We start from the raw sequence: 12,982 nt of genomic DNA on the forward strand, positions 1-12,982 counted from the left end.
CTTACACTACACACCAACATTCCCTGCGGATTCGACGAAAATTGCAGGTGTGGAACCCTTTCAAATGGACGTATATATTGTATATTGGTGTTGAGAATGGATGAATAACATTTAATATTTGGTGGCATAACCCTTACTTGCAATAACTGCATCAAGCCTGCGCCCCATTGACTTCACCAGATTGTTGCATTCTTCATTTGAAATGTTTTTTCCAGACCTTTACTGCAGCCTCCTTCAGTTATTGTTTGTTTCTGGGGCTTTCTCCCTTCGGTCTCCTCTTCAAGAAGGAAAATGCATACTCTATTGGGTTAAGGTGTGGTGATTTTTGGCCATTCTAAGACCTTCCACTTTTTCCCGCTGATGAAGTCCTTTGTTGTGTTGGCAGGGTGTTTTGGCTTATTGTCATGTTGCATGATGAAGCTTCTCCCGATTAGCTTGGATGCATTTTTCTGTAAATTGCCAGACAAAATGGTTTTGCAGGTTTCAGAATTCATTCTGCTGCTACCATCATGAGTTACATCATCATTAAAGACTAGTGAGCCTGTTCCAGAAGCAGACATGCAAGCCCAAGCCATGACATTACCGCCACCATGCTTCACAGATGAGCTTGTGTTTTGGGATCATAAGCAGATCCTTTCTTTCTCCATCCTTTGGCCTTTTCATCACTTTGGTAGAGGTTAATCTTGGTTTCTTCTGTCAATCAAATTTTGTTCCAAAACATTTGTGGCTCATCTCTGAACTTCTTTGCAAAATCCAATCTGCCCTTCCGATTCTTTTTGCTGATGACTGGTTTGCATCTTGTGGTATGGCCTGTATATTTCTTCTCCCTAAGTCTTCTTAGAACAGTTGATTATGATACCTTCACGCCTTCCCTGTGGAGGTTGGGAGTGATGTCACTGCCTGTTGTCTTTGGGTGTTTGTTTCTTCAACTTCTGTTGATACCCTTGGCCGACCTGTTTGATGTCTGTTCCTCAGTACACCAGTAGTTTTTCTTTTTTTAGGACATTCCAAATTGTTGTATTGGCCTAGGCCCAATTTTTGTGCAATAGCTCTGATAGATTTTCCCTCTTCTCTCATCTTAAAAAAAAATAAATAATGGTTTGCTTTTCTCCCATAGACGGCTCTCTGGTCTTCATGTTAATTTAACAGCAAAGGCAGTTTTCACAGGTGAAATAGAAACACCCATCAGTCACATGTTCCAATACGAGAGCTCCGTGGCGCTGGAGATGGCCGACGGATCTGAACGTGGAGTTGGCGCCGCAGGCGGAGGAGAACTACATCATTTCCAGCAGTGAGTCCATTATTTAAGTACTACATTTTAGGTTGTACTTGGTCTAAAAGGTTTTAGGAGCACTGCTATAGAAAAATAGATTTTGTCTGCCATCCACATCTGTGCCTTTTTATCCACAGCAGCAGAAAACAGCTTAAAACTGACAGTTCCTTTCTATACTAAAACTAAAATATGTTGCCCTTTCGTTAGGTGAGCACCAGCTGCCACTCAGCAGTGATTCTGACTCTTCACTTAACTTGGTAAGCGGGTCGCAAGTGGACCGTGTCGGATCCAGAACCGGTGTGGGACAGATTAAAGGTAGGAGTATTCGGGGAAAGGACGACGAGCAGGACCCAGGCCGTAGCACATGATTCTGAGGCCAAATGTTTTGCCACGTCGAGACGCTCCAAAAAATATCACGGTCTGTCTCCATCAGCTGGACACTTTTGTCCCTGCATTTATGGACATTGTCCATATCGAGGCATCCAGACATCACCCACACGTTTTGTCCCACCTGCCCACCTGCTGGGTATGTGGTTGTTTGTAACCCGGGTTAACACCCACTTTTTTAAATTTCTGCTGTCACTTCACAACGAGCAGTACGCTACGCCATCAATACCCATACTTTTCATCACACCCGCGAGGCGTATGGTTGTTTCAACACCCACAATTGTTCACGGTGAAAGGTTTGCCTACTTTTCCGAGCCACGAAAGGACGAGAACGAACTCTTCCCTCTGGTTCGGTGGTCCCGAATGGAACACTCTTCTATCTAGGGGGCAGTGGCGTACCTTTCCTCCAAAAGGAGGGAGGAAGAAGAAGCTACCGTCCGAGGCATAGTTTGTCTCGGCGCGTCGCCAGGGATGGGCCGCAGCGGGGAGCTGAGCGACTTCCAGAGGGGCACCGTGGTAGGATGCCACATGTGCAAAAAGTCCCTGCGTCAGATCGCCACCCTGCTCAAACTGCCGCGCTCCACAGTCAACAACGTCATCGTGCAATGGAAGAGAGAGGGCAGGACATGCCCGCTGCCCCGCTGCGGCCGGCCGCACAAGCTCAAGGAGGAGCACCGGCAGGTTCTGGAGCGGATGGCCCAGGAGCAGACCTTCCCGTCCCTGCAGGCGCTCGCCGCCGAGTTCCGGCGGGCGTCCGGGGCCAACGTCAGCGCGGCCACCGTCAGAAGGGAGCTCCGGGAGATGGGCCTCAACTGGCGGTCGTCCTCCGAAGGCAAAGCCAAAGGTCGGTTACGGTCCTGTGGGCGGGGGCCTACTAGCCTACGAAAGATGAACAAGCGCCATTTTTGTCTAAACTCTCAATTCTTTAGTCTCTCATAGTAGTTAGTAGTTTTAGTTCAGTAGCGCGCCGCTGTCTTGTTTGAATTGGCTACTAACGAGTCAGGCTGGAGATAGCAATTGCTCAATATAGCCTAATAATTATACATGTTTATTGCAACGTCCAAGTCGCTCATGTGTTATATAAAAAAGTCTTTAGGTGGCGTAGCGAACCAGGGAAATTGTGTCGAACCCATAGATATGAAGACTAGATACGCCAATGCGCTGTTTATTTAAAAAAAAAAAAGAAAGAAAAAAAACGACGTACCTAGGTGGTGGCCATGTTGGAAAGGTGACGTTCTCACCAAAACCAATGCAATAAACAAAAGCAATGCAATAAAACATCGAAATTAGGTTGTAACTTGATTATTTCTCAACCGTTTTTCTTGAGGTTTACTTTTTTGTCAACGGATTTGCTATCAATATATTACATTTGAATAATTTATTTTTTTAAATCTGTGTAAGGTTATTCCCAGTTCCCTTGATGGCATTGTACGTACGTACCAGCATCCTTGCCGTTTTAAGTTTTCTTGCTGTCCGTACACATAGAACGCGCTGACAACTTTGACCCTCCTAGCTTAGCGTCGGCATAAGCACACTGATCAAAAGGGGTCTCGTATCTACTTAATTATATCTGTGGTCAAACCCTTGCCCTGGCAAAAGCGTAGATGATGAAACTATTACTAAACACAATTAATCAACAACTAATTGATCATCAATTTCCTCGACAACTATTTTCAATAATCGCTAAATCGTTTAGAGACATTGTTTAACTAAAAATTGTCCAAATCCTCCTATTTCAGCCTCTCAACAGTCAGTCAACAATATATTTTTGTTTTACATCAAAATGCGACATTTGCAAACACCTCCATTTACAATGATGAACATTTCTGCCCCTTTAAATGAATATTGCTGTATTACTGGCTCCCCGTGGCCAAGGTGGGCACACCAGAAGGTGCAGCACAATGCATTGGATTGCAGTATTAAATAATGTACAAACTGTTTGATTCTGTACATCCTATTTGTGTTTAATAGCAGTGCTATGATTAATTGACAACTAATTGATTATCAAATTAATCCATTAATCATTTAAAGACCATGTTTAACTTAAAATTGTCCTAATCCTTGGACTTTCAGCCTATCAACAGTAAATATTATAAATTAGTAGAGGTGCAGTAATTATTTGACAACTAATCAATTATCAAATTAATCCGTTTACCGACCGTGTTTAATTTATTGTCCAAATCCTCGGAAGTTTAGCCTCTCAACAGTAGATATGAAGAATTATAGTTATTTTAATAACAAATCAGTAATTATTCATATGTATTATAACAATAGAGCAGACTGATTAACTTTGTTTCATCAAAATAAGTCATTTGGAAACATCTTTTACAATTCCAAGGAAGTTGGGACGTTGTGTTAAACATAAATAAAAACAGAATACAATGATTTGCAAATCATGTTCAACCTATATTTAATTGAATACACTACAAAGACAAGATATTTAATGTTCAAACTGATAAACTTTATTGGTTGAGGCAAATCATTAACTTGGAATTTGATGGCTGCAACACATTCCAAAAAAGCTGGGATAGGGTCATGTTTACCACTGTGTTGCATCACCTTTTCTTTTAACAACATTCAATAAACGTTTGGGAACTGAGGACACTATTTGTTGAAGCTTTATAGGTGGAATTCTTTCCCATTCTTGCTTGATGTACAGCTTCAGCTGTTCAACAGTCCGAGGTCGTATTATACGCTACACATTTTCAGTGGGAGACAGGTCTGGACTGCAGGCAGGCCAGTCTAGTACCCGCACTCTCCTACTACAAAGCCACGCTGTTGTAACACGTGTAGAATGTGGTTTGGCATTGTCTTGCTGAAATAAGCGTCCATGAAAAAGACGCTGCTTGGATGGCAGCATATGTTTCTCCAAAACCTGTATGTACCTTTCAGCATTAATGATGCCTTCACAGAAGTGTAAGTTACCCATGCCATTGGCACTAACACAGCCCCATACCATCACAGATGCTGGCGTTTGAACTTTGCGTCCATAACAGTGCGGCTGGTTCTTTTCCTCTTTGGCCCAGAGGACACGACGTCCACAATTTCCAAAAACAATTTGAAATGTGGACTCGTCGGCCCACAGAACACTTTTCCACTTTGCATCAGTCCATCTTAGATGAGCTCGGGCCCAGAGAAGCCGGCGGCGTTTCTGGGTGTTGTTGATAAATGGCCTTTGCTTTGCACAGATGAAGCGCCAAACTGTATTTACTGACATTGGTTTTCCGAAGTGTTCCTGAGCCCATGTGGTGATATCCTTTACACATTGATGTCGGTTTTTGATGCAGTGCCGCCTCAGGGATCGAAGGCCATAGGCATTCAATGTTGGTATTCGGCCTTGCCGCTTACATGCAGTGATTTCTCCAGATTCTCTGAACCTTTTGATGGACCGTAGATGATGAAATCCCTAAATTCCTTGCAATTGTACGCTGAGGAACATTTTCCTTAAACTGTTCGACTATTTTCTCACGTACCTGTTCACAAAGAGGTGAACTTCGCCCCATCTGTACTTGTGAATGACTGCGCAATCTCCTTTTATACCCAATCATGGCACCCACCTGTTCCCAATTAGCCTGTTCACCAGTGGGATGTTCCAAACAGGTGTTTGATGAGCATTCCTCAACTTTCTCAGTCTTTTTTGCCACCTGTCCCAGCTTTTTTGGAACGTGTTGCAGCCATACAATTGTAAGTAAATGATTATTTGCTAAAAACAATGAAGTTGATCAGTTTGGACATTAAATATCTTGTCTTTGTAGTGTATTCAATTAAATATAGGTTGAACATGATTTGCAAATCATTGTATTCTGTTTTTATTTATGTTTAACACAACGTCCCAACTTCATTGGTATTTGGGGTTGTACTATGGTAGATTGATATGGAGTAAAGGTTCCAAAACTTTTATTGAATGTTGTTAAAAGAAAAGGTGATGCAACACAGCGGTAAACATGACCCTATCCCAGCTTTTTTGGAATGTGTTGCAGCCATAAAATTCCAAGTTAATGATTATTTGCCTCAACCAATAAAGTTTATCAGTTTGAACATTAAATATCTTGTCTTCGTACTGTATTCAATTAAATATAGGTTGAACATGATTTGCAAATCATTGTATTCTGTTTTTATTTATGTTTAACACAACGTCCCAACTTCATTGGTATTTGGGGTTGTACTATGGTAGATTGATAGGGAGTAAAGGTTCCCAAACGTTTATTGACTGTTGTTAAAAGAAAAGGTGATGCAACACAGTGGTAAACATGCCTCTGTCCCAGCTTTTTTGGAACATGTTGCAGCCATAAAATTCTAACTTAATGATTATTTGTTAAAAACAATAAAGTTTTTCAGTTTGAACATGAAATATCTTGTCTTTGTAGTGTATTCAATTAAATACAGGTTGAACATGATTTGCAAATCATTTTATTCTGTTTTTATTTGTTTAACACAACGTCCCACCTTCGTTGGAATTGGGGTTGTACTTTGGAAAACAATTAGCATTTTTGCCCAATTCTTTTCTGACACGTGAGGAACTGAACCTGTAACTGAAATATAATCAATATTTGTCTGCATTTTCTGCAGTGTTAATTTCAAATAATGTTGGGGTTTTGAATAATGGGATAGAAATAAAAATTTTGGTAATTAAAAAAAGAAATGTTGACAGATTAATCGATCATTAAAATAATCGTTATTTGCAGCCCTAATTATTACTCTGTATTAAAACTCCCTTTTTTTTTTTTGTTGCTAGTGGGGAAAGATAATATGGATACGAGTGAGCTGAGTTACAACCATGGTCGTGCAACTAATTAAAAATCATTTTGGTCTTTCTATGATGCCAGAAAGGAAGAAAGCGCAGAAGACGGCAGAAGCCTCCACTGAGGACAGAACCAAGGTGGGCCGCCAAGACCAAATGAACATGTCCCATCTGGACCTGCGGGTGGGCTGCATAATCAGGACCATGGAGCTCCCCGGAACGGACGGCTTGTACTTGCAGCACGTGGATGTTGGCGAGGCTCACCCGAGGACGGTGGTCAGCGAGTCTGTGCCCGTCAACCAGGTACCGGGAATTACAGCTGTACCTTGACTTAAGAATTGAAGTGGTTCTTTGACCTACCTCGTCTCTCAAATCAACTTTACGGACTCAAATGTTTTTTTTTTCATGAGAAAAATAGCACTCTACAGTATTGTACTGTATAAAAACAAGTTCTCGGTACAGGTGCGGCGAAGAGGAGAACCAAAAGAGCTCTCTTTTTCCTGCAGGCTGAGTCCTTCTTGCTGGGATTTAGTAGTTTCTGTACGTTTTCCCACAGGCTTTTGTGAAAAAGACATCTTCAAATCATAATATCATATAAAATGATTTGCGATTAGAGTGTTTCGTTTTACGACTGTGGTCATGGAACAGATTAAACTCATACAGTAAGTCAAGGCACCACTTGATTTCCTGTTCTCGTCTCATAAAGCTAATGCTAGCGTACCTGATGTGTCGTGTAGTTACAGAACTGCATGGCCGTTCTGCTGTGTAATCTCAAGCCCGTGCAGATCCGAGGCGTGGCGTCCCAGGCAGTGGTCGTATGCGTAAGGTCGCCGGGCAGCATGGAGATCCTCGCGCCACCCAATGGAGCGGTACCTGGCGATAGAGTCACGATCCATGGATTTACAGGTACTATTACACACGTCTGACTAGAGCTATACGATATATCGTTTGAGCGTCGTCAACGCGATGTACGTGTGGGCAATAAGCACATTGCAGCCCTTGTGATGTAAGAGGCAAATGAACTTTGTGTCGAGAATTATTATTTTTTTTAACATATATTAGCCGCACCGGGCTATACGCCGCGGATATATACATTGTGAAATTAGATAGTTACATCGAAAGATTTTGCAAATCTTTATTTACATACCTTGTTTCCAAACCGTGCCTCCTACTCACCTCGGAGTGCCGCTTTAAATGCATGATTCACACTGATGTCCAGTGGCTGCACACTGGACATCAGTGGCTGCACACTGGACCCTGATGGACAAACCTTTTCGTCTCTTCGCTGGCGATTTCTTTTTTTTTTTTTTTTTTTTTTTTTTTTTTTTTTTTTTTTAAGCTTTCAGTCGGATCTGCACGGTGGATACACCTCGGACGTCTACTCTCTGTGTGTTCACACAGTCCCCAAGAACATTTTCGAGTTTGGCCAAATAGTTTAGCCACATCGTTACATAGGCCGCAGGGTTCAGAGCGTGGGGGAAAAAGTAGCGGCTTATAGTCTGGAAAATAGGGTATCCATTTTCTGTACTGCTTATCCTCACAAAGGTCGCGGGCATGCTGGAGCCTATCCCAGCTATCTTCAGGCGTACACTCTTAACTGGCCGCCAGCCAATCGCAGGGCACATATCAACAAACAACCATTCACACTCACATTCACACCTACGGGCAATTTAAAGTCTTCAGTCAAGCCATCATGCATAATTTTGGGATGTGCGAGGAAACCAGATTACCCGGCGAAAACCCACGCAGACACGTGGAGAACATGCAAACTTCACACAGGTGGGGCCGGGATTTGAAACCCGGTCCTCAGAACTGTGAGGCCGATGTGCTAACCAGTTCTCCACCGTGTCGCCTTGATCCAATTAAAGGAAAAAATAATAATAATAGTGTGAGGATAGGAATATTCTGATGTATACATGTACTGCAGTATAACTGGTCATGAAAATTTATTATTTTAACTTGAAGTCAATATTGCTCAATATTTTTTGTACTGTCAGACGAGTAGGGCTGGGTGAATAATCAATCTTAATTGATTCCCGTTTATTTGTGAGGATGATTGTTTTGGGGGGTTAGGCAGCAGTTCATCTGTAAGCCGTAAGGAGGTGGGAAAACATTTTTGCTCCAGTGCCACATTTGATTTTTTTGAAGATTAGGGGACAAAAGTGAATGTGGATGTACGTAAAGTATTTTAATAATAAAATACATCCTTAGGTTTTATAATCAATTAAATTAATTTTTTAATCAATCGTTACATGTAAAATAGTTTTTGTTTTACTAATTATTTTTTTATTTTATATAAAATAACTAACCAATTATTTTATTAGATAAATACATAAAAAAATAATGCATACATTTTAACTTCAGTAAAATAAAAAGCTGTTTAATGCAATAAATGTCACAGGCCTCTTGATAATGTAAATAATCGGTGGCCCGGATTAAAGAATGGTGCAGGTCATACTTTGTCCACCCCCGCTTTCATGACTAGGGCTTTTTAACCAGAGGGTAACAGTTCGAGTCCCGCTGTGGACTAAACAAAATAGTATACGTTTAAAAATATATATACAAATTGTTGCATCACATGATGGGTTGACAGACTTAAACGTATTCATTATGCTAGTGAGAGGAGCTAAGCAAGGGAGCTGCTTTGTTATGATCATTGACAAGCTGGGATTCCTGCCAACCCCCCTAAAACCAAAACCACAGCCTCAAATTTAGAACTATGAATTTGTGTATGATGCCTGCTTTTTATAACTAGGTGACCCGGACAAGGAGCTGGACTCGGCCAAAGTGTGCGAGCCCGTTTGCTCGGACCTCCGCACAGACGGCCAGTGCGTGGCCACCTACAAGGGCGTGCCCCTGGAGGTCGTGGGAAAGGGCGTGTGTCGAGCACCCACCTTGCGCGACTGTGGGGTCGTCCTGACTAACGGAGGAGCGGCGTGAATGACAGCCGGAGACATTTTTTATCAAATGTTAAACGTGGACAACATTCCCACCAGAAGGAGACTGTTTTTGTACCGTCACTTTGAAATCATATTGTTCTCAGCAGCTATATGTTTACGCACCATATTTTTTTTCAATTAAATTTACTGTATTTACTCTTCTAATAGACGCTGTGCCTCAATTAATTGCTAAAAAATGAATGCCTGCCTTGTTTCCCCTTGTGTAAAATAAATAATAAAATAATGGTGTGCCATTAGGTAAGTGTAATTACCTTTACGACAGCCAAGGGGTGTGGTTCGATATGTAATACGGTAACCAAAATGAACATTTGCTTGGTCTTAAAAGAAAAACCTTCCAATGAAATACCACCTCCTTGTCCCTCCTCTAAAAAATAACTGCGTGCCATTAGGTAACTACAACCCTAATTCCAATGAAGTTGGGGTGCCGTGTTAAACAATAAAAACAGAATACAATGATTTGCAAATCATGTTCAACCTATATTTAATTGAATACACTACAAAGACAAGATATTTAATGTTCTGACTGATAAACTTTATTGTTTTTAGCAAATAATCTTAGAATTTTATGGCTGCAACACCTTCCCAAAAACCTGGGACAGTGTCATGTTTACCACTGTGTTACAGCACCTTTTAACAACATTCAATATATGTTTGGGAACTGAGGACACTAATGCCTGAAACTTTGTAGGTGGAATTCTTTCCCATTCTTGCTTGATGTACAGGTTCAGCTGTTCAACCGTTGTCGTATTTTACGCTTCATAGTGCGCCACACATTTTCAATGGGAAACGCGTCTGGACCGCAGGCAGGCCAGTCTGGTACCTGCACTCTTTTACTACGAAGCCACGCTGTTGTAACACGTGCAGAATGTGGTTTGGCATTGTCTTGCTGAAATAAGCAGGGGCGTCCATGAAAAAGACGTTGCTTGGATGGCAGCATATGTTTCTCCAAAGCCTGTATGTACTTTTCCGCATTAATGGTGCCTTCACAGATGTGTAAGTTACCCATGCCATTGGCACGAACACAGCCCCATACCATCACAGATGCTAGCTTTTGAACTTTGCGCCCATAACAGTACGGATGCTTCTTTTGGCCCGGAGGACACAATGTCCACAATTTCCCAAAACAATTTGAAATGTGGAATCGTCCGACCACAGAACACTTTCCCATAGAAGCCGGCACTGTTTCTGCGTGCTGTTGATAAATGGCTTTTGCTTTGCATAGTTGCACTTACGGATGTAGCGCCGAACCTTATTTACTGACATTGGTTTTCTGAAGTGTTCCTGAGCCCATGTGGTGATATCTTTTACACATTGATGTCGGTTTTTGATGCAGTGCCGCCTGAGGAATCGAAGGTCACGGGCATTCAATGTTGGTTTTTGGCCTTGTTGCTTTCATGCAATGATTTCTCCAGATTCTCTGAACCTTTTGATGATAATATGGACCGGAGATGATGAAATCCCTAAATTCCTTGCAATTGTACATTGAGGAACATTGTCCTTAAACTGTTGGATTATTTTCTCACGCACTTGTTCACAAAGAGGTGAACCTCGCCCCATCTTTGCTTGTGAATGACTGAGCAATTCAAGGAAGCTCCTTTCATACCCAATCATGGCACCCACCTGTTCCCAATTAGCCTGTTCACCTGTGGGATGTTCCGAACAGGTGTTTGATGAGCATTCCTCAACTTTCTCAGTCTTTTTTGCCACCTGTCCCAGCTTTTTTGGAACGTGTTGCAGCCATAAAATTGTAAGTGAATGATTATTTGCTAAAAACAATAAAGTTGATCAGTTTGGACATCAAATATCTTGTCTTTGTAGTGTATTCAATTAAATATATGTTGAACATGATTTGCAAATCCTTGTATTCTGTTTTTATGTTTAACACAACGTCCCAACTTCACTGAAATTGGGGTTGTAATTACCTTTATCCAGTCGACAGAAAGAAGAGTGTCTAGGTTCACCTTTGAAAAAATCTAATTGCCTTACTTCTAGTAAGGAGATGCCTCCTTGTTCTTCCTTGTTTTAAACACAACAGGAAATGCCATGAGGTAACTAATTACCTTAACTACAACCAAGCAGTACAGATTAACCTTCACTACGGTAAACAAAATACAAATCTTTATGGTATGGTCTTAATATACAGTAAATGCCTTACTTGGACCTTCCAATAAATAAACCCCTCCTTGTACTCTCATCGAAAAGAAAACACAGGGTGCCATTGGGTAACTGTACGCAATAACCTTTAGCCAATCAACGGAGAGGCGTGTTCACCCTTAAAAAACAGTGCAAATATAGACGACTTACTTCCAGTAAGTTCATGGTTCCTTGTTGCCCCTTGTCTGAAAAATAAGATGGCATTAGGTAACGGTACGTTAACAAATGGCACATTTGTGCCATCTTTGGGCCGTGAGCGAAGAGCAAGTTTCATTATCATCCTCATCATCTACATTATCAAAGGACGCACAAATAGAAACTACACTCGTGACACAAGTAATAATTCTCTGTGGACCGATCAACGGACTGTAATGTATCAAGCCCTACACTGTAAAAAAGCCTGACTAAATGGCCTCTATTTGAGGGGGAAATACAGTACAATTTACAGTGTGTGTCATGTATTGTCATAAATGCCGCTTTTGTATCTTATCCACTGGCAACATTTTTGCTTTATGATTTGAAGGATGTGTAGAGTATATGGATTGAATCAAAAATATGTATTACCATGTTGTTAGATTGCAAAGATTGAAACAATTATATCGCTTGTTTCCAAAACCCTTTACAAAAATACATAATGTCCACAGGTCAGGAGGACACATGGGGATATGAGTGGTCATTAAAAAAAAAAAAATTCTTAAGAGAATAAATTTCATAAAATGTACTTTTTTTTTCAATTGTAAGCATCCAATGTTAATTCTTTGAGATTAATTCCTTGTGGATGTGACGAAAAGCTTCAGCTTCATCCTAAAGGATTTCTTGACGATCAAAACTTTGGTCATACAAAGTTACTACTCATGCATTCCAGATAGTCGCTTGCTTTTTTACTTATTTGCTTTTTAATTTTTTTTTATAGAATCACTTCCGTGTGCAGTATATTGGCCTGTGTATTCTGTCATGAATAAAGTGAATGGAAAAGAGTTTTGGGAAGACTTTTGTTTTTGCGTTTCACAAATTCATAACATATTTTAGAAAGTACATCAGTAATTGTGTGTGTGTATATATATATACACACATATACACACAATTATTATTTTACTCTTTATTTGACAAATGTATAAAGGCACATCAATTTTATCATCTTTCAAGTCTGGCTAACATTTGATCTGCTGCCATATTGCAAAATGAAATATTTTGTTGTTTTGCATTATGGATTCGGGCTGTAGATATTTCCACATAAATAATATCAAGAAATGTCAAATACCAATGACAGATATTAAGTGTGTGTGGTCATTTGCACCTCACTGCGCTTCATATAAAGTTTTCTGCAGTCAGGCTCTCCAATAATACTCGTTTTGGACATTGAGGCCCATTAGTTGTGGATAACTACTTCCAAACTTGTAGAATAAGCGTTTAGGGGGTTATCGGAATAATATGTGCTGTTATTGAAGATAATTGAGATGCAATTTG

At 40.8% G+C, this 12,982-nt stretch overlaps 1 protein-coding gene across 2 annotated transcripts; it reads left to right on the plus strand.

Moving 5' to 3' along the window:
- The first annotated feature begins 49 nt into the window (after nt 1-49).
- Nucleotides 50-12,493, plus strand: LOC133403741 (aminoacyl tRNA synthase complex-interacting multifunctional protein 1-like). 2 transcript variants are annotated; one of them, XM_061678930.1, is made up of 5 exons: nt 50-1,291; nt 1,481-2,504; nt 6,487-6,704; nt 7,139-7,307; nt 9,157-12,493. In XM_061678930.1, exons 2-5 carry the CDS (start codon nt 2,132-2,134, stop codon nt 9,339-9,341), a joined length of 945 nt encoding a protein of 314 aa, XP_061534914.1. In that variant the 5' UTR covers nt 50-1,291; nt 1,481-2,131; the 3' UTR covers nt 9,342-12,493. The 2 variants fall into 2 exon arrangements, with proteins under 2 accessions (XP_061534914.1, XP_061534915.1); XM_061678931.1 differs by having other exon boundaries at nt 7,178-7,307.
- The last annotated feature ends 489 nt before the right edge of the window (nt 12,494-12,982 follow it).

This window comes from Phycodurus eques, chromosome 6 (assembly GCF_024500275.1).
Source record: "Phycodurus eques isolate BA_2022a chromosome 6, UOR_Pequ_1.1, whole genome shotgun sequence".
Lineage (NCBI taxonomy): Eukaryota > Metazoa > Chordata > Actinopteri > Syngnathiformes > Syngnathidae > Phycodurus > Phycodurus eques.